Genomic DNA, 25,549 nt, shown 5'->3' with positions numbered 1-25,549 from the left:
CCAGTCCTCCCTAACACTGTCCGAATGGGTGACACCAGCAACCAGTCTGAAATGGACAAGTCTATTAATTCTTGACTCCCCTACACAGGACTGAAGTCTCTGTTTGCTAATTTCTTCAACACAATAATGGCCTGTGCCCATTTTCCCTCTTGGTCTCAGCCCAAAGAATGAACCGTTAAGGAAGTGTATTTAGCCAAACCAGCCCATTCACTGTTATTCATGCACAACAGCACTCTCAATAAACCCTTCTACCATGACCCAGATGGCTTTGTCCCTGGATCTTCTCCTCTTATACTTCTTCAGAGTGTTAGAAATGCTGAAATCAGAAGCCTCAACTGCATTCAGCAAAGATAATTTTAAAGTAAAAGTGCGGATATAAAAGACAGAATCACTACTTTCATATAAACATGACTCATTTTCCTGTTGCTCTGGGGCATGATGTAACCAGGGTTATCAAAGATTTTAATCAGACTCTAAAGATCAAAAGATCAAAATCAACTTTACCAGAAATTACCAATTTTCACTAGCAGAAATGGGAGGTAACAAATGTCTCAAATAGGAAAAAAGTCTGAACCCATAACTCTGACCAAGGAGTAAAAATCAGCCTTTGTTCCCTAACTTGGTGATAATGAAATACAGCTTTATCTAACTAATATTCTTTTGAATGGACAAGCCGAATTTTTTCAATAAAAATCTGTGGTATTTGGGCCTTAAGCATAGAGAATGGCAGTGCACTGGTTATGAGATACTGAACAAAGGACTGCAGCTAAGCGTGGCTGAATTTGATAGGCATCTAGATAGGAAAAAAAAAAAAAGGATGAAAGAAATCTGCAAACACTGAGCCAGGGCTTTGGACGGCTTTTGTTGGTTTTTTTTGACCGTTTAAAAAAGACAGAAAAAATATCTGCAACCAGTCACAACAACAAAAAATAGCATCAATGTCAGCAAAGGATTAAGGATAGCCAAATCAAGAATTCAAAGTACGAGCAATCCATTGTGCTAGTATCAAAATATGATAAAAGCCATGTGTGCTGGCACACCATCACATACCCTGCATGATGCCATACAGTCAAGACAGCAAGTAGCCATACAATGACCATTTGAAAAATTATATATAAAGTAAGAATGTTTCAAAATGTTTCTGAAGAGAGCATTTATTTATATAACAACCTTGGATGGCTTTCAGCGAGCTGGCTAGTGGCCCTCACTGCAAACTTTTCTCCAAACTTCATCAAGCCTGTATTTAACCTGTTGTAATCCAGTTTGGAAGCACCTTTGGTTTAGCATTATAAACAGCAAAAAAACACAATTAGTTCCTTGAATTGTCAATCCTAGCTCCCACTGAAATCAAAGGATCAGGTTCAAAGCATGCCCCAGAGTGTGGTAAACTTCTCACAGGAAATGGATACGCAAGAGCAAATGCTGACGACTGTGGAATGTACGAAGCAGCGCAATATTTTAGGTCTCGATCCTCAATTAAGATTCATCCTTAGAAAGTATTGCAAGGAGGTTACACAGCAGAATTGGATTCCTGGTAATTACTCTGGTTAGGTTCATGAATGAAAAAATGTATTCTTTAGAGACATTTTATTAACATCCAGAGGTATCTTAACATTTCTTTCCCAACAGCTGACACAAACGTACACAGCAGTTGCGTTCGCGCACTCTCAGGCAACAACAGCATGTTCATAAGCACAGTCTGTCACAATGAGCTTATTAAACCAAACCTGGAGATGTGATCAATACACTCAGTACACACACATTTCCTAAGAGTCCTGGGTTGTGAGTCATCTCGTCTGCTCTGACCTGAAAATATATTAAACTAGAGGATGCATAACACTGAATTCCTAACCCCAAACGTGCAATTCCTCATACTGACTTTGCGTGATCAACATTTTTGTGCTGGGACTGCTGTGTCTACCCTGCCCATTCATTATCACATCTCAGGGCTCAAAAAATCTTTTGTATGTTCCCTTTTGTATTATTTTTGGCTGTGGGGAGGAAGAGGTGGGGACCTGTCTGGGAAACAGGAAGCAGGAGGGGAATGCGTTGGAGAATAAGGGCAGAACAAAAAAGAATAAAGGAGCATTTATACCATTTCTAAACGATAATAAACATATAGGACCAAAGCCTGCCTCCAGCCATGTGGGGAGCAGTGGGCTGTTTGCCTGAAGTTTAGACTTTATTGGGAGCACAGCAACTGTCCAAGTGTATTTACAAAAAGTCATGTGCTGCCTTTTTCTTTGATTTCCTTTTAATCATTTGGGCAATTTGTTATCTTACAAGAGCAAGAAGATGCGTGTGCTACTGTGATAAATACGCCAATCTGGGCAAGGAAAAGAGAAGACAACAGACTTGAGTTTTGCTGTTGCACCAAGAAAAAAAAAATTCAGACTAGAAACAAAGTGATGGGAAGCACAACCGGATTCTCAGTTGGGGTAAATCAGCACCGAGCAGCCCCAATTTCATGGTTCCTGTTTACATCAGCTTGGGACCTTGCCAACACTCAAAATCCATGAAATGCTGCTCTTGATTAGCACCACTTAACTCTGTGGCTTACATTAAAAAGAATTCAACGTGTTTTTTGATGGCTGGAGATGGTTATTTTCTATTACAAATCTTGTCTACTTTATTTGGGACAGTGTGACCTAAATGGAAAAATAGGAAGAATTTAAAAACAACAACTCTCAGACATCCTGATGCTTGGATTTGTTTCTTGTCTCTGTCTCTCTTTTTTTAAAGTTTGGGTCCTCTATAAGAGGTATTCACAAACTGGTTTCTGCCACTTCTAGGCCAGAGTTTTCATCATCTGTGTACAGAAACAACAGCCTCCATGCTTGAATGTCCCGTTGCAGGTAAATGTGCAACTTACTTTAAAGCCTGGTACCTTCCAAAAGATACTACATTACAGTCAAAGGTGTTTTTCCACTGCTTTTCATTTCTACACTGTTCTGCCAAGGCTCTTGTTCCAAAACCCTTAGCCACCAGGGATTTTGATCAGCCTCAAAATCTCACAAGCAATGGACTCAGGCAGTTACACACCCTGATAAAAGCAGCATGGTCCTCTTTAACAGCAATCTGTGAGAGCACGCTGGTTAAGAGCCTGCCAGGACTGGCTCAAATGCTCAGCAGCAACCCAGGCAGCCGCTCACAGGCATCTGAGATCTATATCCCCAAAATAGAGAGGGGATCTTCTGTGGATATCATTAGCAGCACAAGGTGTGCTGTCAGGACTGCACAAGGCACTGCTCAGTCCCCTGGAAGGACCACAGCTCAGCTCCCAGCAGGCAGTACGGTACCAGCTGCACATGGCACAGGAAGCCAGGAGAGCCCATTCAGGGCCCTGCCATTTGCTGCCTGGAGAAAGCTCAGCAGGTCAGAGCCCAGCTGCTCGGAGTCAGCACACCTCTGAGAGCCAATTGACACAACCACAGCTCGCACTCTGGCTCACTTGCTTGAGTGACTGTGGACACCCACCCAGTTGTTATGATTTTAATACGCTGCAATATGAAAGTGCTATTTCAGGACAAAGTTATTAATAGCAAAGCAGCCAGAAAATAGTCTAGAAGGAATGCAATGTTTTGGCATTCCTGGAAGACAGGATGACTTCCCAGCATCCAAGAAATCATCAGGGTTAATTCAAGATGTTCCTATGCACAAGCCTGTCTTTTGTCACTGCATGATAAGCCATCATGACATAATTTCATAGGACCTGCACGCTGCAGCAGTCCACAGAGACTACAATGCAGAAAGGCCCAAAAGTTGGTACTTTGTTACTCTAAGTAGGCTGGTGAAAAGCAGAGGCTGGGGGCTATGACAAAGCATCAGTAGGAACAAGTTAGGAAAAGCTCTACTCTTCCAGAAGGACAAGGATGGAACAGGACTTGTTTAAGCCCTTCTCCAAAACCTGTCTGCCTCCAGGACCTCAGAGAGGCTCTAATTTTCAACATCTCTTCCCCTATCAGCACTCTTTCCTTTCCTTGTTTATTCATACTGCATTTCCTCAGCAACACTCTTTATTTGGGCAGGAGCTTCATAGTCAAGGCAAGTCACTGTCCTTTCTCAGGTTCTCTTTTAAACCTTCTGTTTCTCCTAGAAAAATATCCTTGGAAATGTATTGGAGAATACTGTGGAAAACACCAGACCCCGACTTGTTTTTGTTGGCAACTTTCCCCCTAAAATTAAATAGGAGGGTCCAAATTAATTCCAGGTGCATCACTGAGTACAACACTCAGCAACACTTTGCAGGGATGATACCACAGGAAGGCATCTCTCCACTGGCAAGGCTCTTGGCATCCCTTCTGCCTGCAGCCACACAGCTGAGATGCTCTGTGTATGGCTTTCAGCTTTCCAGCCCCATCCTTAAGTATCCCCCTCGAGCAAACCGAATGAAACTCAGCAATGCATCTTTCCCTAAGAGGAAAAGGACCAGATGATGATGCCAGGAATTGGAAGATGTCATGTTCACAGCACTACAGCATTACCCATTAAACCACCACAGAGAGCTCCAGCTCACTACTGAAAATGCATTGCAGGGAACTGCAGTCCCCCACCACACTCCAAAGAGGAAACAAACAAAACCCACTTAGCAACAAGGAAAAGAGGAAACATATTGTAGTCATTATAAGCCCAGCAGTGGACATGTTATCTGGCCTATTTCCAACTCGGACATTTTAAAAATGGAGCTAGTTTACCTTAAGTGTCCTATTTTTCCCAGTTTCCTTTTTCTAGTCTACTTAAGTCCATACAGCATCTCCCAAGATAAGCCTGCCTTTGTGGGTTGGCTTTACATGATTCCTTCCCTTTATTGTCTTTCTGAGATGTGATGGAAGTCTCCAGTGTCACAGCTTGGAAGACTACAGCCAGGTTCCTTGGCATGGTTTGCAGCAAGGGGATGGGTGGGAACTGAGGAAGGACAGCCTCTCTCCAGCTGCACGAGAGGGGTCCTCTCATGGCACAGCCAATGCTTCCTGGCATTTTGTTTATCATTAACACTGTGCAACTAAAGCTGGTTTTTAGTAGCCCTCAAAGGTGGAGTCTGCAGCCAGCTCCTGTCATCCCAAACACTGCAGAGCTCTGTCCCCATGCTTTGGTACAATCCCTGCAATTGCAAACATAAACATTATGTTCCTCCAAGTACAAATTACAGCTTTCAGGAACTGCAATTTTATTTTGGTTATAAACATACGAATGTAGCCTTTATGGTGGGAGAGGAGCCACATGTGAGACCACAGGCTGAGTCTTTGCTTCACAGGAACATTCCCGGGAGTACTCTGCTGCTTCACCTCCACACAGCTCTGGTTCCCAAGCAGTTGCACTTCCCAAGTAGCTGCATTACATTACAGCTCAAGGGAAAGCCTTGTGGTGGCCTAGGCTGCTGGAGTGATCTGCTTCAGATCCTGCAGTCCAGGAAGTGGAACTCAGAGAGAGACAAAAACACACTCAAAGCATGTTTCTTTAGCTATAGCCAGCACTACTGGCAGCCTATGCATTCAGGATGATTTTCCAGGCACACCTGTTGTCATTCTGAGCCCCTGCAGGATACATGGCAGCAATTCTGAACACCTTGGAGCTGCTCTCACCATGACCATATCTACACAAGGGACTTCCTCCATTTCAAGTGTCTCTAACCCTTCCCTGCTCTGCAGATGTCCCATCACTCCCCAGCATCAAGCTCCCGACACCTGTCAAAGAAGCATGATAGCAAATTGCTCCTCCAGGCCCCTGAGTACCCCCAGGCATTTCAGCCCTCCTGTCAAGCTTGCTAATGTGTCCCTTCTCTGCCACCAGCAATGATGCATTCCTGGAAGCAAAAACTGCATTAAAAGTCCTCTTTACATGTAAGCTAAGAGCTTTCTTTGTCTCATACCATTTTTACTCATAAATATAATATCAAGGTGATCGTGTTCTTCTCAGACTACTCAAGAGTGTTCTGTAAGTAAAACCTGCAATTGGCAATTTATCAGATGGAAAAATAAAAGCCACATTTGGTTTCTCCCTACACTTAAAAATGACCACGTGCAGTCTCTGAAGCAGCCTGATCTTTTCAACAAGGTCATGGATATCAGCTGAGGGCACAGGAGGAGAAATAAAACCATCCTGCACATGTTTTCCCTTCAGTGCTGTTTTTTTAGTGAGGTTTTGCTCACTTTCTAAGCAAAGAGGAAGCCTCTCCTGTTCCCATCACCCCGTGTTTATCCACATTCCAGCAATCAGTGGCTGCTCCTCCAGGGGCTCTCCAAGGGCAAACAACAACTGGATCTTGCCACAGTGCAATTTTGAACTTGAGCCACATCCACTGTGAGTGGGAGTGAGGTGGGAACCCTGTGAGAAGCGGTGATAGAGGCAGTGGATGACGGGACACCATGAAATCTTTTGAAAACGTTGCTCCTGCAGGCTTAAACAACAAGCACAGCACACCCTTTTCCTAGTGAAAGGCCTGGAAAATGCACTTTAGGAGGCACAGCCTTAGGAGTCAGAATAAATCCTCCCAGATGTCCCTGGTGACAAAGCAGCCCAATTTGATCAATACAGCAGCATTATTAACACTGCACTGCCTTACATGAGGATAGTCATATGTTCTTGCCTCTGCTGAGAGTGGGGGAAGGGGTGCAAACTCCTACAACAATTCACAGGGGAAACGTCTCTCTCAAAATCATTAAGCCTGCACAAAGAATCTCTTACCCATTTTCATGGAAGCTGCTTTTTTGGGAGCTGCTTTTTTTGCTTTTCTGCTTCACTAGTATTGATCAAGCTTGGGTGGAATCCTAGAAATAGTATGTGCTTTATGGTTTCCTCAAAAAGAAATTGTTTTTAACAACTTAGGATCTCTATCTTCAGGCTTTTGTTTCTGCAGCCATGAATACCCTCCATTGTGGGGGCTGGGTATAGACACAAATGTAGGTGGTTAACAACAGAAGGTAAGACTTAATGGTTAGCAAATATTTTTAAATTATTATGAGAATTAGCAATTAAGTGCATTTGGATTCAAGCAGAAGTATTTGTAGCAAAAAGGCATATCTCTCTATATATAGATACATACACACATATCTTGCTGCTGCTTCTGAGCCCCAGCCAGAGTCATGGCCTTGCTGTGTGTGGCTCTTGAGAAACACATTTATAGACAGTTCTGGTAATTTGGGAATGACAGGAGAATGAGAAGGCAAAGAAAAACAGTCCTAGCCTATCACCTGCTTCACCACAGCCAACAAATCTGAGAATTTTGTACAAACTAGGTCCTGTATGTGCCTGGTGACAAGTTTGCAGAAAGCTAGAGAGGTACCAACCCTATATGCCAGGTGACTCAAACTGTATCAGAGAAGCTGAAGGCTAAGTGGTAGTAAATTGCATGGGAGGAAGAACTGACTAATAATAAAAAAAGGCCAGCAAATAGCCTTTGAAACCATGAAAACGACCTTCCTACCCACAGAGAGGTGTCACCCACTGCTGGGAAAAACTTGCCACAGGAAGTTTTTGCTAATGTGTCCTTTCTCTGCCACCAGTAATGATGCATTCCTGGAAGCAAAAACTGCATTAAAAGTCCTCTTTACATGTGAGCTAAGAGCTAAGGTGGCCACCAGCCACCTTTCTCCAGCACTCATCTGGGACAACACATTGTCAAAACTAGAAAACAACAGACTCGCTCCCTCTGAAATCCAGCTGTTCTTTCCCTCTGCCACCTCTCCACCAAAATACACTGAGACAATCAGATCCATGAAGGTTAAAAATGCTGAGTGTGAGCACACCAGAGCACCTCCACATTGTATCTGCTAAGTGTTTCTCACCAGAGAAGTGTGGTGCTGCTTAGAGCTACTGGCACAAAGTTCTTCCGGAAAGGGGTGCTGCAGAAGTGTCTAGACAGACTAAAATTAAAAAGAACAACTTATATGACACTGCCCACTGTCTGCACAGCAGGACAGATTCTCAGTGGGAGGAGTAAATAGCTGGTGCCATAATCGTAGCTAGTGGAGTCATCTTAATTTACACTGGGCAAGGATCTGGCCCAGAAAAATATTCTTGTAAACTTTGCAGCCAAAAATTCCTCTGCTAGACCACATTCCACCAGTCAAACTGCCAGGGAAGACAATTGCAGAAATAATTTAATTAAAATGGAGATCAGGGAGCTGGTATCCTTTTCAAGCTCTGCTCTTGACTTCATCTCTCCAACAACTGAGAGCTTGGGTGTCCCAGTTTCCCAGCCTGTAAAATCAGCATGCTACAGCTTCTCTGCTTTCTGAGGACAATGGCTCTGAAGCATCCTATCTGTTCAAAGACCAACCATCAAATCAAACAGATTTGATGCTCTAAATCTGAATGCTCTAAACCTCCAGCTCTTGGATGAAAGGGCATGTATTTTTCTCTGCTGAAACAGCTCTGTCTTTGCTCTTGGAAAATTTGATCTTTAAAAAGTCAACTTGCAAGTTTTGCTTCCAAGGCTGTAGGTGTCAGGTTCTCTGACTTATTGGGGTACTGCTAAAGATTTTTGCTGCTACAGACTGCTCAAACTTGCCAGCACAGTTCTGGTACTGAAGTAAGAGTTAGGCAGAGAGTACTGCTTTCCCACAATTTTGTCATTCATATTTCTGAACTTCCACTTTTGTTCTGATTAACATCTGGGAGGACAGTGAATTTTCTGCATATTCAACTCTTTCAGGAAATCATTAGATGAAAAAATACACCCAGGATGCAGACCAGTGCAATCACATGATCAAGTCATAAGGATGGTGCCACATGATGTCTCATTGTAGCAGGTCCTTTGTTTTCACTCCACAGTTTCTGTTAAAATATTTGGTTTTTTACTGGCCTGCAGAATCATTGGCAATGGCACATGGCTTAGGACCTGTTTTTTTACAGCCCTCATGTTCCACACAAAAATCCCTCACAGATACCCACAGCTTAAGAGCTTTTAGAATAACGGGGAGGTAGACTACAGTTTTTGAGAAAAGTTTTCACAGAGGCAGACCCAAGCAAGAACCCAGAGAGCCCTGGTGCCTGCACCAGCTGTGTGCCTCACTGCTGTCTGACGAGGCCCCATTGTTTTGTTATAACCCCAGCAGACCCTGCATGGAGCCAGCAGCTTCCCTCCACACAGGAAAGAAAGGGAATCACCCAGCTTCTGAAACACCAGGAAAGTATTTCTTTGTCATGCAAGCAGCCCAAGCTGATTCAAAGGATGGCTAAGCAGCACAGAGGACAAACACAGCAGGAAGGCCCAGAGTCCAGCGTGTCCCGACAAGCAAATGGAGAGCACCTCACACCCAGAGCAGCTGAGGTTCATGGGCGCCCTTTCTATCCTTCCCCTGGCTCAGGCAGGCTCCTCTGCCCTATGTGAGGGACTTTGGCAAACCCTCTTTTAAGGTGCATGGCCAGGGTGCAGGGAGCCACACTGCTCAAGGCCACTACAGTGGATAGTGGCAGAGTGGAGGGACCCTCCAGAGAGACAACAGTGGGACCCCACTACTGACCACACAGCATTTCAGGCAGGCTGCTCCCTGCCCACATTGGAGCAACTCCCTTTCTGAAGAGCTGTGCAGCCCTTGGAAGGACCTGGACAGGCTGGAGAGATGGGCAGTGAAGAACAATCAGAAGTTCAACAAAGGCAAGGTCCTGCACATGGGAAGGAACAGCCCCACACACCAGCACAGGCTGGGGACTGCCTGCTGGAGCAGCTCTGTGGGAAAGGACCTTGGGGTCCTGGTGGACAGTGAGCTGTTCCTGAGCCATCAGTGAGCCCCTGTGGCCGAAAAGGCTGATGGGATCCTGGGTGCATTAGGAAGAGCATTGCTAGCAGGCCACAGGAGGTGATCCTGCCCCGCTGCGCAGCCCTGGTGAGGCACATCTGGAGTGCTGTGTCCAGTTCTGGGCTCCTCAGCACAAGAGAGGCAGGGAGCTCCTGGAGCCAGCCCAGAGGGTGGCAACAAAGATGGTCAAGGAACTGGAGCATCTCTATTATGAAGAAAGGCTGAGGGAGCTCAGGGCTCTGGAGCCTCCCTCACTAAGGAAGAACCATCTGGACACAGTCCTGTGCTGTGTGCTCCAGGATGACCCTGGATTAAACTGGATGACAAACTGTGGTCCCTTCCAACCTTACCCACTCTGTCATTCTGTGAAGAGAAGGGTAGAGGTGTGCTGGGTGGGCACCCAAATTCAAGGGGCCTTTACTCTTCAACTATGGTCCAGGTTAAACACTGTTTCACATCCATCAACCACAAAGCCTGTGGTGTTTAACTAACTAACCAGCACACAGATACTTTTTCCCAAACAAAGGTCAACAATGCACAGCAGCCCCAACAGCTTTTCCCAAAACTAATACCACCCCACAGTTATATTTGTGCTTTTAGGCTCTTTGAAATGCTGAGATCTTTCATGACTCACTCTCAAAAGCCAGCACTTAGAACCAGCTACCATCAAGTCAAGTCATCAACACCAATTTGACTTCATCCCATTTAAAGTCTGTTTCATTAAACAAACAAACACAAATTTGGCATCAGTTTTTTGTTTCCCTTTACTCTGATGGATCACAGCCCTTGTTATAAAAACATGCTTAATAAAAACAAATTGGAAAACTAAGGAAACTCATAAAAAGCTCTGATTGTGAAGAAAAGCAGGGAAAAGGGCTTAAGGAGGAAATGCTACATTTTTCTGTGATGCCAGCAGAAAGAGGCAGTTTATAAAGAAAACCACATAATGGCAGGAAATAAATCCTTGAGACTGAATTTGGAAAAACACAAATTAATGCATTTATGGAAGAAACAGCAACACAACATGCACACCTAACACAAAGCAGAGATCCAGTAAGGCTGACAAGAGTCCTAGAACAGATAAGACAGAGAAGACCAATATAGCTTTGAGGACACATTCTAAGCATCTGATTCACAGGAAAACTGGAGGGAACAGAGAGATGGAAAGTATGACAAAACTCAAAGGGACATGCACCTTTATTACTATTTATCACATCTGTTCTGCAGTCAGAGTTGTAATCTCCAGTCAATGAGCAGGGGTCTCATTTCACATTTAGATTAAAAAATGCATTAAATAGGTGATATAGATGATGATGGGAAAAAGCATCACAGCTTTGTGCAACTATAAACACAGTGAATCCAAACAAAGCAACAGACTTGCTCACGGAGAACAGAGAGAATATGGGAGGGAAAAGACTTGGGCAGCAAAAGACAAGAGTCTGTTAGATATTCCTCCCCTAAATCAGGTTTTAGCACAGGCTCCCAAGGAATAAAGGCTTCACACCAGGTAGATTTCAAAGGACACTGGAAAGCACCACTGAGGCATACATTAAGAAATGCTACCTCAGCAGAATTTCATGATCTAACAATGCCAATTCCTAGAATTTGGTTGTTTTTTTCTGGATGAGATCTGCTTATATGCAGTTTATTGCTGCTGGATGAAGACAGACCAAAAATGCTTCTAATCATGTGCACCCTGCTCTTGAATCTCATTTGCCTTCAAAATTAGCCAGTAAAACCCATGTGCTGAACACAAGGTCTTCTCTGACCCTTCTCTAACCTTAGAGACCAAGCTGCAGTGTGAATGTGTCCTTTTCCCCATGATGTAACATAACATGACACAGACTCACGCTGGATTCAAGCCAGAGGAGGAGGAGGAAGACCCCACTTCCATGAACCTGGTCTCTCCTCTGAGACACATTTCCAACCTGACACAGAGCACCCATATGATGGGTTCTCAAAATGAAAAGTGTCTGGCCATCCACGTGTGCACACAGAGGGACCCTTCATGACACAGGTTTATACTGCAGCATTTCAACATCATTAAAACAGAGCAAAAAGGCCTCAGAAAGGACTTGTGTACAGAAGTGGATTTTAATGTCACAAAAGGCCACTTTGGTAATTTAGTCTCACCTCTGGATGACATAGTTCACTGAAGAGCACAAAGAGCTCCCTTGAACACTCACTTATAACCACGTTCAGGTTGGTTTCCCCTGTTAGATATGAAAGTCTGGGAACCTTCAGAATGGGAAAAAATCAGAATGGGAACCTTCCTTCTATCCATGCATTGAGACTTTCAAGAGACTTCTCTCACCTGTCATCATTTCACAGATGGGTATGACTGTCCTGGGGGAAGCTGTGCCTACACCAGACGTTATCCTACCTTGCACTGTTGGGGAGGCCACATTTAGCTCTTAGAGACATTTTCTAGTTCCCTCCCACACCCACATTTTCTTCATTTATAAAACCAGTGAAAACAAATCATGCTTCACCTTCAGTTTTATAGAGGGCAGCTCAGGACCTCTCATTCCTTCATGGAAAGAAAATTTCTTTCTGTACAGTTTCCATTATTTATTAGCTGAAGGTCGGGGGAGAAATGGTATTTATAGGATGCCTAAGGCCATGCTCACTATAAAACAGAGTAAGTCAATATAGCTACAGCACAACTCAGTGGCCTATTGTGCAATATTTTAAAAAATGCACTCTCATTACAGCACTTGAGAGTATCTCCTCCCCAACACCAGTGAAAATACATTTATGAGAGCTATGGAGCAGCAAGATTGTTTTAATCAGATCATTAACATGGGTGTGCTGTTTTCTGCCCACATCCTGATATTTAGTCCAAGTCCTGACAAGATCTGGGATTTGTATAATCTATTCTCCTGAAAGGTGTCAAGTGACTTTGTGGACACTGGGCCAGTGCAAATTCACTGTAACTTTGGCAGATCTGCACTCACTGACTGATGTGAAATCCCCAATGTGATGTGGATACTATTCTTTCCGTTTACAAAGAGAAAAACTATTCACAACTGAATGCCAAAGGTCTCCCTGACCTCTTCTACTTAAAGAAATTGAAATGAGACAGAAATTCCCATCTTACACCATACTGGAACATCACCTGACCAGAGACGCAGCTTGCTCAAACAAAACCGACTGAGTGTTATATGGCATAGCACTCACTGCATGAAATAATTCACATGAGACAGTCCCAGTGAGGAGAAGGCTTCAATCTAGAGCATCCACTCAGTGTGCAGCTGAGGTATTTGGGAGTAAGAAGCCGCCCACACCTTGCTTCCCTTGCTCTCCCTCAAATGTATTCTTATAAGAAATGCACTTCTTATGTGAGAAAAAGAAATCCCAGTGCAGCCTTTGTAGAGCTCTCTGCACCTACTGGCATTCTCAGCCCTCAGAAAGAATGCTGGGAAGTCACCCAGACAGTCACCTGTCTACCAAGTCTCTCACACCAAAAAGCAGCTCCACACTGGAATTCTTCTGTTCTCCCTCAAACTACTGGGGTTTATTCATGTTTTAAACATGAATAAACTAGAATTCAAAAAAGCCCAAGACAGGCACACTCAGTAAAGAGTATTTAAACTGGGCACCCTGAAACTTATTTGCCAGAATCCAAGAAAGATTAATAAAGGAATCACTCCCAGAAAACAGAAAACTGCCTTGAGTGAGCAGGAAATCAAGGCTGCCTGAAGAGAAAGCATGAGCTCTGCAGCCAGCTCAGAAGTGCAGTGTGGTGCCAAGGCCCTCATACTATCTTTTAAATCCCCAGATTCTGAGGGGGTTTAAGCACACAACTTCATCCAGGAGGCACTGGAGACAGGTATTTTAGCCTAAGTCTGGAAGGTTTCAATCTGTAACCAGTGTAACAAGCACCAAAGCTCCCACTGACCTTAACTGACTCATTTCCTCTATAAAAGCCCTTCAAGGTGAAACCAGGTCCTTCCATTTTCCTTCCATTGCCTACAAGAATCTTTCTTTGTGCTTTAAAAACACAGAAGAGGTAAGAGAAGTACCAGTAAGGAAGTCTACACTGTTTTCCTGCAGTCAAAAGTAGGAAACTTCTCCAGGTGACATCCACTTACCCTGAAATTCTCAACCCTGAAAGAAAAGCACCTTACAAGCTCTTCCACTGGGTCACATCGCTTAAAGCAGTCTGCCTTGTCCTCCAAGATACTGGAGACCTCCAAAACTCTGAATGCTTTCTTCCTCTGGTCTGACCAGACAGAAACATGCCTTACTCTCCCTATTTGACTTGAACCTCCCTGCTCTTTCACAGGTTTCTTAGAACCCCAACTCTCAGAGACTTCTGCTTACACCAGAACCATCTTTTTCTCAGCACCAAAGCCAAACTCCCAGTTTCCTTGATTGTCCAGGAAAGCCTACGAACATAATTAACACTACTCTGGGAGATCAAAATGCAAAAACAAATAGAAGAAACACGTACCTTGGTAAGGATCTGATGGACAGCAACCTTCAGATGATCACAACCACTCTGAGGTGCTGGCATTGCTTATGAACAATTGGGGGAGGACTGTCACACCATCAGAATGAACTGGGACAGCAGCATCATGTGGAGCCAGAAAAGAGGTATTTTACCCAAACTGACTGTATTCTCAAATCAGTCCACTGCTCTTTGCTTCTCCCTTATTACCTTAAAATGTAGACAAATTTGAAAATAAAAACAAGAGACACTGAAGTTCATCCTCACCTGATCTAGACACTAATGAGGGAGGCTTTTTCCACTAGCACTGATTTTCCACTGCGCAGCAAATGCAGCCTCTCCACCGTCCACGTGTCAGAAACAAAGCCACTTCTGGCCTGATGCTTTCCATATGAAACACTAGATCCCATCTTTCTTCTCCCCTCTGCCTTCCTCCTTTCCATACTTAATTACTCACACAGCAGCTGTAGTAGGTTGCAGATGAGCAAAATGTTTTCTTCAAAGCAGCACAAATTTTCCAGGCTGATAGGGAAGGCCAAAAGAAAAAAAAAGAAAAAACAAAACCCCAACAAGAATTATTTAGTACTTTTCACCAGCTTGGAGCAGGCAGCAAGCTCTGCAGGCTTGGCACACTTCAAACCACTGCACAGGAAAAGAACAAAGCCCCTGAGCCACTCAGCACCCAGGGATGTGGGCACCTCCGATCCAGAATCCAGCAGTAAGCCAGAGGTCCAAGGCAGGGCGACTGCACTGACTCCAAACCAGCACAGCACCTCAGCAGCAGCTGAGCAAAGGAGAGAGGAGAGAGCAGCAGCTGCCAGGAGACAGGGAACAGTGTGACTGCACTGCTTTTGTGCATCTTGCGTATCACCAGGCCTTGCCCTGAGGAAGGGAGAGCACGCACCCAGATAAGAGACCAGAAGTATCCAGATACTGCCCACAGCATCACATAATGCTATGGATGCAGTTCTCCAAAGATGCAACAGTCACAGGATGCAGAGAGTCTGGGTACCTTTGACTAACCAAATTACTAATAGCCTGGAAAAATTAATCAACTTTTAGGGGTGCAAGACCTGAAATGAAAAGCTAAAATTGACAAAAAAGTGGAAGATGTCACCCAAACTAAGTCTCTCACACTGAAAAGTGCCAGGCCCTCAGGAAATTCTAGTAAGTACAACTCATTGAAAGATTTCTACCAAACATTCTCAGAAAAGAAATACATTTTTGCCCAATCTTTTATTGGAATATATATTCAACATGTTATCCACTGAAATGTCACACATCCAAGATGTAATCAGTAAGGGCAGACTTGAATCAAGCCACACAGTGACTCAAATCTGGGTCTCACACCTAAGTGCTGTGATGTGTGTTTTGGGTGTAAAAAGCAGGCAGACAGGAGCACCTCTCACCCCCTCCTACTCTACCACCCAAAGAACAATTTTCACCGTGGCCTTTGATAACTAGAACCTTTGTTTTCCATCCAGCCCTGGTGGAAAACAAAGGCAGGCGATTAAAGGCAGTCGTACTTCACCCCCACCAGCACAAAGCAATTCAGCACAATGCTGATTCCCCTCCTGGGCTGGAGCAAGGCAAGTCAGCAGAAATTGCAAATGTTCAAAACCCAAGAACTTTCCTTATGCACAGAAGTGGACTTTGCCCACTCGAGAGTCAGGATTAAAAGCAAATGCCTAACACCATAGTAGCCTATTAGTAATGAAAGCATTTTTTAAATCTAATTTAGCTGTCCTGACACATGCCTTTTTCCTCACTGCACAATCTAAATAAACATTTATTTTCACTGTGATTTCCAGTCACTTCAGTAATACCAGAAGAAGGCTGCAGTGACAGAGCTGCAAGGCAGAAGGTAGGCTAGATAATCCTGTCCAAAAAACACAAACCCCGTTTCCAGGGCTTTTTGGATTATCTAGGTGGAGATACTTCCATTGACTGCAGTTTCTGTCAGAATATGCTACCTTACAAAGTTCCTTTATGGTCAAACATCAACCCTATGTCAGCATCCCTTTAAAACTGACCTTCTGAGGCTACAGGTTTAAAGGACAGGATTTGTAAATCAGGACTCTAATTGGAATGTCTCAGAAGAGCCTCTCACAAGCCAGGGTCCTTCTCCTTCACATCCTTTCCCATAAATCACCCTGTCTCCCAGGCTTGCCTGTGTCACTGTCTACCTCTCTATCCCTTGCAGAGTATGAGCTGTTGACCCCATGCATGATTTAAACTCCAGCTTTGCACTCAGGTCCACAATGCTGGGAAATAACAAGAGGATTAGGACATGTGACACGCTGTCTGTAAGCATCATGATCAAAACCAGTATGACACTTATTTAAGTATGGTTGGTGGGCCTTCAGCAAGCATAAATGACGTAAACATCCCTGTGTAAACGACTGGGACTCTTTGGTGTGTACTCTACAGCACACTACACACCTCTTAACACCTCTCCAAAAAGTAACACAGGTAATGAATACACAGTTGCATTGAGTGGAAATGCTTTGGATTGGAAAGGATCCTTCACATGCAAGAACAGGGAGTGGATGGGTACCTACTTCAAAAGGATTATCAGCTTCAGAGCAGCTTACTAAATCAGAGTTGATATATTAAACCTTTAAAAGAAAAAAAAAATTAAATACCTTCTGCCCAACCATCCTACACTCAACTCCAACCCCTATTAAAGATTTGAGAAGGGTCAAATCAGTGCCACACACAGGTTGTCACAAAGACAACCCAGACCTCTGGGAAGGGGCATTTAAGCTTACCTTTCAGAATCTCCTTTTGATTTTCTCATAGAGGCAACTCCCCACCCCACCGACGGCTCCTCTGCACAGGAGCTGCCCTGGTGGCTGCTGTGGCAGCATCTGGGCCCACAGCTCGAGGGGGGCTGGAGCCCATGGCCCCATGGCCTCACACAACCCTCCCCTGGCTCAGGCACTGTGCCTAAGCACCACAAACCAAGAGCAGGGATCCCCAGAGCAGCAAAACAGAACACAAGAGCTGCCAACGCATCTTGTAACTGAAGAACTGAGAAGCAAAGGTTTGGTGTCCTGATTAAATCCAAGATGTCTCACTACCTTTGAGCATAAAGGCTGAAACATGAACTCACAGGCAGCTTACTCTCACAGGCAGCCTAACAACCTGAGCAGCCAAGCAGTCTTCCTCACCAGCTGCTGCCAGAGCAGGAATGGTAAACACAGCTTTTTCTGATGTACACACATATAAATGCCACTTACTTGCACTTTCTCAATGCTGCTGGAATCAAGAAGAGTCAGAAATCCCAGGATGTTTGGGATTTTTTTTTTTTAAACAAAAGACAACAAAACAAGTCTTCAGTGCCTCAAATACAAAGAAAGTATAAAGAATATAAAATTAAAAAATAAAAGGTCTGTGACTTTAAAGACCATCTCAGTGTCATGGGAACCAGGCACAATTTTTTAACTGGCAGTGGCAATGTTGGGGGGAAGCTCTTTTCCTGGCAGGTTTGTTTTGTTTGCTTGCTACAGAATCCACTGAACTCTGCAGTTTGAGTGAATCCACACTAATTTTGACCAGGGCAGAAGCACCCACAGTACAAAAAGGACCATGTGGGGAGAAGAAATTCAGTAATTCAGGTGAGTGATTCCTGCAATGTCAGTCTAAAAGACACCACAAAAATGGCACTCCCAGCTTCTGACCACTGCCAGGAGTTTGGAAACTGTGGGGACATTGTAAATGTAGGGAATGGACAGGAGGTACTTGAGAGTCCAGGGAAGCAGAAAGAGGAACTCAGGACTACTCTTAAAAACACCTTTATTAGCTCTCCAAAAATTCAGCTTGAGCATCAAAAAAGAAAACCACCATCAATTACCAATGCCTGGGCATAACTTTTAGTGAGGTTTTGAGCATGATGATCAAAAGTCTACAATTTTTCTTCCCTCTGCAAAATGCGACAAACTTGATAGGAGATAAGGTGTACTACTAACCCATTGCTTAATGTACTAAACAACAGTATTGCTCAGTCAGTGAGCAAAATCCCTTTGTTTTATTAAGACAACTGCAATCAAGGTTGTTCACATGCAGCTACAATCAAAGAGAAGCAGCTTCCTTCTTGCTTCCCTATAATGTTTCCTAACTCAGAATGGAGAAACAACACACTGGATGTTTCTCAGTGGAGAATCATTTGACAAACCCTCAAAATATCCCCTAACAATACCCAGAAGATACCATTTGCCTCAACCCTGAAAAGCTTAAGTATGAAATTACTATCTGGAACTGAAAACCTTCTACCATTTCTACATGGAAGTACCACGCTGCAGACTAGCTATATATCATGATTTTCATGAAGCCTATTCTAATTTATGCACTGCCTATTCAGCAGGACATACAGAAATGTACAGGCTTGGGGAAGGGTAGATTTAAGCATCCCAAACAAGTAAGAGAAAATACTTTCTAGCTGAGTACCCACATTATGATTGTGCATTGCTTAAAGGTATTTACCCCATTTCAAAATCACTTGACACAAGTCATTCACATAATCTGCTATTTTAAGACCTGTAACGTGGATTGCAGGACTCTATGCTTTCAGAATGCCAAAAAATAATCACTTTCAACAATACATTCTATAATTAAGAAATCATGTAACAACAGAGACAGCAGTTTCAAGTTTGTCTCTCCTCTCTTTGTCCATTCTTTCTGTAAGGTGACAGGAGCATGCTTTCAGCACATGGAGCAAGCAGAGGCACTGCAGGTATAAATGGAGCGGCGTTCAGAGTCTGAAATACACTGCATTACACATGTGGCTGTTCTTGGAAGTCAACCATTTCTGAAAGTTATTCCCAAGAGGCATGATGTACTATAAGCACTTAAGAAATGTGTTACACTGTGACTGGAACCAAGATGAAATAGCAATATTAAAAGAGATGGTTTAGTTTATGTAGTGGCCAACTATGCCATTAAACTAGAACAATGGAGACGATGGGGAGGCAGGAATGTTCTTCAGTGTGATTTATTCCTTTCCAGTAGGAGTGGAAATTTTTCCTATAGGCCTGAAAATGACCCTGTCTGCCAAGCAAAAGTCAGCATTAAGATATAAGAATTCTACTACATTAGTCACCCTGGGATACTCTGCTCTCACACAGCACAGGGATCTCAAAGCCCTCTTCCAGGATGAGTCAAAACTCAGCCTTCTGAGCACCACAAAAACCATTAGGCCTTAGCATTGCTGTTGCCAGTTACTTCAGAAAGAGGGAAACTGAGACTTGAAGAATTGATTAAAAACAGGCAAAGAAGGCTATATGAAAGGATCAACAGAAAAACAAAGGCTTCCTCGATCCTATGCTTTACAGGAAATGTGCATCTTTCTTGAAAGGATCATTGTTTGCTGCAGCTGAGAGCAGCTGGGTCAGCCAAGGCAAAAGGAAATGTTATCAGGCAATGGTTATCAGCAAACAATATAATGCCATTTCCACTTCTGCCAGCCAATTAGACCTGTGCTGCCTGCTGACACGTGGGAAAGGCTATCTCCTCCAGAATAAACCAGGGCTTGGCACCTAAGCACTGCTGCTTTTATACAGCTGCATCAGCTACATAGGATGACTCTGTGCATCCACCTGCTCTCTGTGCTCCCATATTCTGATATTATGGGAACTGCCATGCTAGACACTTCCCTACGCTCCCCATGAATATGAAGACAGCCCCAAAATGTCCTGATCAGACCCCTGTTTTACAACAGCACAGTGAGTTCTGAGTCCACCAAGGGGCCTACAGAGAAGGACAATAGGGATGTCAAAAATGTCACCCCTAGGAAGAGGCATATCTGATTACAAAAGATGCCTTCTGCACCCTGATCTTTCAATGATCTCCTAAATGACATTGTGAAGGCCCAGCAGGAAGAACAGAGGGAAGCCTCATGTCCACCCCTTCCAAACCCTCAGCCCTGCTCTCCCCCTCTCTGCAGCCTGGCACACAGAGTGGGACCATGTGCAGCTGCACAGGCTATGCTCCTCAGAGTTATCTCCCTCAGAAACAGCCTCCTACCCACTTCCTTCCTCTGCAGAGTAATGAGGTGCCCTTCAGCCTCGTGCTGCCTCTGCCAGCAGCCTGGTTCCAATCTCAGGGATGCCACATGAGACAGCCAGCCCAGAGCAATGGCATACATGGCCAGAGGTCCTCCTGCAGCAGCGCAGCAGCCACGCAGGTGCTGAAATCTCCCCCGCCCTGCCCTGAACTGCAGAGTCAGCTCACAGGGACAGAGAGAACTAGGACGGTTCAGTCAGAGTCAGGATGAAGCACCAGGCAGAAACACGAGGTGCCAGCCAGCTGACTTAGAGCAAACTCATTTCCCAATGCACACAGCCCACCTCTTCCTTTCATCCCTCCTCAGTGCCATGGAGGCTCAACACTGTGGAAAAGCTAAACAAAGTTCTCTCTCCTGATGAAATTGTACTATTGATTACTTGTTAGATTCTGACACCCCCACTCCAAGAAAAAGCCTTCTCACCTCAAAAGTGTTTTTGCCTGAAGGAGTACACCCAAAGCTCAGAGAGGAACTCAGCTTTTGTTGCCTAAAAATCAAGCTCTCCCTTCCCAAAATGTGTTTTTAAAATACATCAAATGCATCACAGGTTCATTTCCAGCTTACGCTTCAGGTATTTCTACTTCCACAATGCAAACTATGTGCAGGGTGGAATAACGGTTTCTTTGTTTGCATTTTTGCCTTCTAAAACAGAAACCTACACAAAAGGAGACAATTTGTTCCTCCACAAAATCTGTTTGTTTTGTACATATTGCTGGGTTGCACTCATTCAACTCCAACACTAATTGTCAAAAGCACAGATACCAAACTTGCTCACGTTCCTCTAGCAGTGGGAAGGGAAAACAGGAGATCAGCTGACTGTGTGCAAGCATTTACCAACCTGCCTGTGCTGTCAGTGCCCTCTGTGAGTAATGGGTGTTTCACAATCTGAAATACGAGCAACTGGCCCAGCTGTGTATTCCTCAGCAGCCAGCAGCTAGCAGACTGTTTTCCAGGCCCAGGAGAAAAGGAAGACAGGACTGTGTCAACGCTTTCACCCCAAGGCACGCTCTGATTTTCAGTGGGGCAGGTGCATCTTTCATGGTGCCACAGTGAGCATCGTTTGTCAGAGCAGGACCTGGCACTGACTACCTCTGCACATCACGCACTAGTAGCTGCTAATCACAAAACCGGAGCTCACAATGTGATAAAGAAGCTTGCTCTTAACCCACACATCTATTTTCCCCCCCAACCCGTGCCTTTTTAAGAGACTGAAGTAATCTCCTGGGGCGCTGCTCTGCTGCTGGGAGAAGCACTGCTCTGGAGCCTCTGTAGCACCGCTGGAGCAGAGGCAGGACTTGTTCAAATGTTTTTACTCAAAATTAAAGCTGCTGTTTGTCTCCTCTGACACATCCCACAGGAATCAGTCACTACCCTGTCAGCTCTCTTCCCCGGAGTGTCAACTGTAGCCTTTCGTTTTAAACGACCCTTTAGAAACACACACATTCTTTGTCTCCAAGTTGCTACAGTTTGCCTAAAATAAGTAAATCCCCAATACTTGATTACGTTGCAAGTGATTCAGAAGAATTAAATTGGGGTCTCTGTGTCAGTGGGTCTGCCAGGCTTGTGTAACAGCACGGTGTCTGCACAGCCAGCTTCAGCTGCTCCCACCACTGACACATCAGTTTTGCTGCCTGTTGTTTGCAAGGAGAGTCCAGGCAGCAACAGGGGAACAAACCGTAAATACAGGATGCATTGTGAAACATCGGGCACTGGTTGCAGGATTTCAGGAAATAAGGGAAAATGCTGCAAATTATTTTCAGATTCTCTTTTTAACATACGTGGAGAATCAATGGGGTTTAACCAGGAGCAGGACTTTAAATTCTGCAATGGTAATCCTGGGATTGGGTAGGTACATGCTACTGTATAAAACAAACTGCTGCTCTTCCACACATAAAAGAAGGCAGAAGGAGACAGAGTATCACTCGCAGCACTGCCTGAAGCACGCTGGCTATGTCAACACACTATGTCGCTTTGGACTGCTTGGACTGTTAGTAACATGCAACCGATCCAACAACGATCCCATGAAATATTTTTTAATTAAATTATATTAACCTCTTCAGTTTAATTAACATGTTAAAAATATAAAAGGAAAGCAGATGTGACCATCATGGATGTGTGCGCTGAATATTAATAACAAAAAGCATCCCCTCCCCCTTGGAGGATAAAGCAAAGTTGGTTTGGTCATTTTGCAAAATAAACCCTGAATGTGTTCACCCTGGAGCTGACAATGAAGCTCTGCTTTGTGTGCACACACATACAAAGCTGAAGCCAGAATGATTTTACTACGGGTAAAGCTTTGAAGATCCAGCCCCGTCCAGCTGGCTGACAATGCTACAGCCCGAGTACTCCCCAGCAGCTCTGCCATCCACGTTTCTACCCATGCACACTTCTGAGGAAAAATCAAATGAACATCCCGAAACTGACAGGCTACCCTTACAGTAGCCAAGACTCAGGTGAAGGCTGGCAAGATGAAATCCTGTGGCTCATTATTCTCACACTGATAGTGCCACGGTCCGTGCGCTGCAATAGCACCACATGCCATCCCAGCCACACTCCACTATTTCTACCCACCAGCAGATGTTTTTTTTCTTTTAAAGAGACACCAGTTTCCAGAATTTCACCTGGTGTATTGCCTCTACCAGAAAATCACATAAAGAAACAGAACTACCTCACAACATTTGTTCGTAAGTAGAAACACTGTCTTTCCTTTTCTCTCAATATCCCAGCTGATAACTATTTACAGTTAACAACTGGGTGCATCGTGTATTTTATACAGCTCTTCTCTGTAACCTACTCTTCCCCTTGGTCTTACTTGTATTCACGCTGCCAGTCATCATTTTAATGCATTCATAAGAATTGATTTCCATCTTTCTCTTTATTCTGTCTGCATATTAACCCTAGAGTGCCTCAAAACACACTGGTTTACTGGAACCAGCCTAAGGCGTCATTGTTTCAAGACAGCGAGAAGTGTGCGTTTCTACTCATCTTCCAAGGAAAAAAAAAGGAAAAAAAAGGAAAAGAAAAATAAGTCACATTCCTAGTTACTGAACTTAGCCTTAAAGCTTCTGCTAGTGCTTCCAGACACCTGCCCACCCTCCACCTCCGACTTAAGCTACAATTTTTATTGACATATACTAATTACCTGAAAATAAGAATGATCTATTCCATTTCCACCAGCTGCCAGTTGTCAGCACTGGCTAGAAGTGGGTAGGATTGTTTAAAAGAACAAAAGAAAGAAAAATAAAAAAAATCTAAGCTCAAAAATGAAATAAATAGTAGTCACCATAAAAAACAAAACCCTAAAGAATGCCACCGGATCTCAGGTACTGTCGAGTGTGCTCAGAAAGGACTGAAGGCAGACAGATTTGAATGGACTGCTCAGTTTGTCACGGTAAAAAATACAGAGATTTAAAGGTCTACCCACGCGGCAAAAAAAAAAAAAAAAAAAAAAAAAAAAAAAAAAAAAAAAAAAAGAACCACCAAAAAAACCCAACCCTGAATTAAAGAACAAAAATAAAATAAAGTCAGAAATGCAGCCTCAATGCACCGACTGTCTGCGTTTAAGAGATTTACAGGAGTAATTTAAATGATTCACCTGCTGCCAGTTTTCCTCCAAGGATGGCAAAGCTGAGAAGTAGCCGGTGTCGTGGACAAGCTGGAGTTCCTGGAATATACTATAACTAGCCAAGACATCCATGCTGCTGCTGAGCAAGACCCTTTCTTTCTGCTTTTGTGTGTGTTTGTTTGCTCGGGTGGGGGGTTGTTTTTGGTCATAAAAAAAAAAAGGAGGAGGAAAATCAACCAATGATAGATCCAGCGTCCCTTTGGCTTTGTTTTGTTTCAGTCACACTTTAAAAAAAGAGAGAGAGAAAGAGGATCAGCGCGGAGGGACGGCGAGGTTCGGGGGCCGGGCCGAGGAGGACGAGCGGCGCCGGCGCGCACCGAGCACCCCGCGGCCGCCGCACCGGGGCACGTCCCCGCCGCGCTCCGCGCAGCCCCGCGCCGCGGCCATGCGCGTTCGCGACCGCCTTCCCCGCCGCCCCCTCCCCTCTTTATTTTCGGGACACCACATCCCACACCCCGCCCCCCCTCACGCCGCTTCCCTCTCACCCTCCCTCAGCAAGCCCGGCCCGGCCCGGCCCGGCCCCCCCGCGCGCGCAGCCGCGCGGCCCCGCTCAGGCAGCGCGTGGCCATGTAGGGTAAACGGCGGGGCGGGAGGGGCGGGCCCGCCGCGCGCCTGAAGACGCTGTGGCCCAATGGCGGAGCAGCGAGGGGCTCGGGGGGCGGGGCCGGAGCGCCGGCGCCGGCGGCGATTGGCCGGGAGCGCTGCTCCCGCCCCTTCCCCGAGGCTCGCGAGGCGGCGCGCGGCGAGCTATTTTTAGGGTGCTATATAAGAGGGCGGCGAGGCGCGTGGTAGTGGCAGAGCGCGGTGCGCTGAGGGGGGATGCGGGGTGGTTGTGTTCGGGCTGTGGGCGCCGGGCGAGCCGCGGCCCGGCCCGGGGCTGCCCCGCAGGCAGTGCCTGCCGCACACCCCCGTTCCCGCACCGTGTGCACCCCTCTGCCTCTCCCCAGCCTCTAGTGCTCGAGTTCCTGGGGCTGAGGGTCGCCTGGGAAAGATGTGTGGCTTATGAGGGTGCTGGAAGGAGTAGGAGTGGGAATTCACCCCGAGTAGGAGCCGCCGGCCTAAGGAGCACATGCACAGTAGGCAGAGCGTAGGAGCCCAGCCCCTGAGTGCTGATCCAGCCAGACGGTCCCCAGAAATGCACGTGTGCTTACTGAGGCATCTATCATGGCATTTAATCAGGCTGAGATGTGAGCTGAGACCTCTCGGAGTGCTAGTCTGGGCTGGCTAATGAGCTGTTTGACCTTAAATGGTTAGTGTGGCGCAGAGCTTCCCCAAAATCACTCTGGCACTGGGCACAGTTGCATTTCTGCTTTTGGAAGGATTGCAGAACTGAGTGCTCATTTGAAGATTATGGGGGTGGGGAGGGGCTTCCAGTAATAGAAGAAATATGTTCTCTTTGTTGCTCTCAAATTTCAGAGGGCCCTATTGTCCCATCGGTTGCATTGCCAGAGTTGTATCTGGCCACCACGCTGCAGGATGAAGGTGCCTCTGGTGCCCTTTGATGGTGGGTTGTCGGCACACTTAAGTTGAACTGGGTACCAGGGCAAGGAGGTGCTGCCAGGGGTTGCTAAACTATCTCTTTGTGCAGCAGTTGCATCACACTTGCCTTGCCATGACTAAGATCTCTCTTCTGGCTTTTCTCTTCCCTTTGGACCTGGATGAGCGTG

General features: G+C 45.1%; 1 protein-coding gene across 1 annotated transcript in view; it reads right to left on the bottom strand.

The window, feature by feature from the left end:
* KLF7 (KLF transcription factor 7) overlaps nt 1-24,095 on the bottom strand; it is a 59,309-nt gene extending 35,214 nt beyond the window's left edge. Inside the window, exon 1 of the mRNA XM_054278418.1 lies at nt 23,853-24,095. Coding sequence (XP_054134393.1) covers nt 23,853-23,954 — 102 coding nt within the window. The 5' untranslated portion in view covers nt 23,955-24,095. The remainder of the gene's footprint in view (nt 1-23,852) is intronic.
* Between the last annotated feature and the right edge of the window lie 1,454 nt (nt 24,096-25,549).

Source organism: Melozone crissalis, unplaced genomic scaffold (assembly GCF_028551555.1).
Source record: "Melozone crissalis strain CALT ecotype California unplaced genomic scaffold, PUWL_Pcris_2 ptg000023l_1, whole genome shotgun sequence".
Lineage (NCBI taxonomy): Eukaryota > Metazoa > Chordata > Aves > Passeriformes > Passerellidae > Melozone > Melozone crissalis.
The sequence above is the reverse complement of the archived record's forward strand: the minus strand, read 5'-3'. Positions and strand labels throughout refer to the sequence as shown.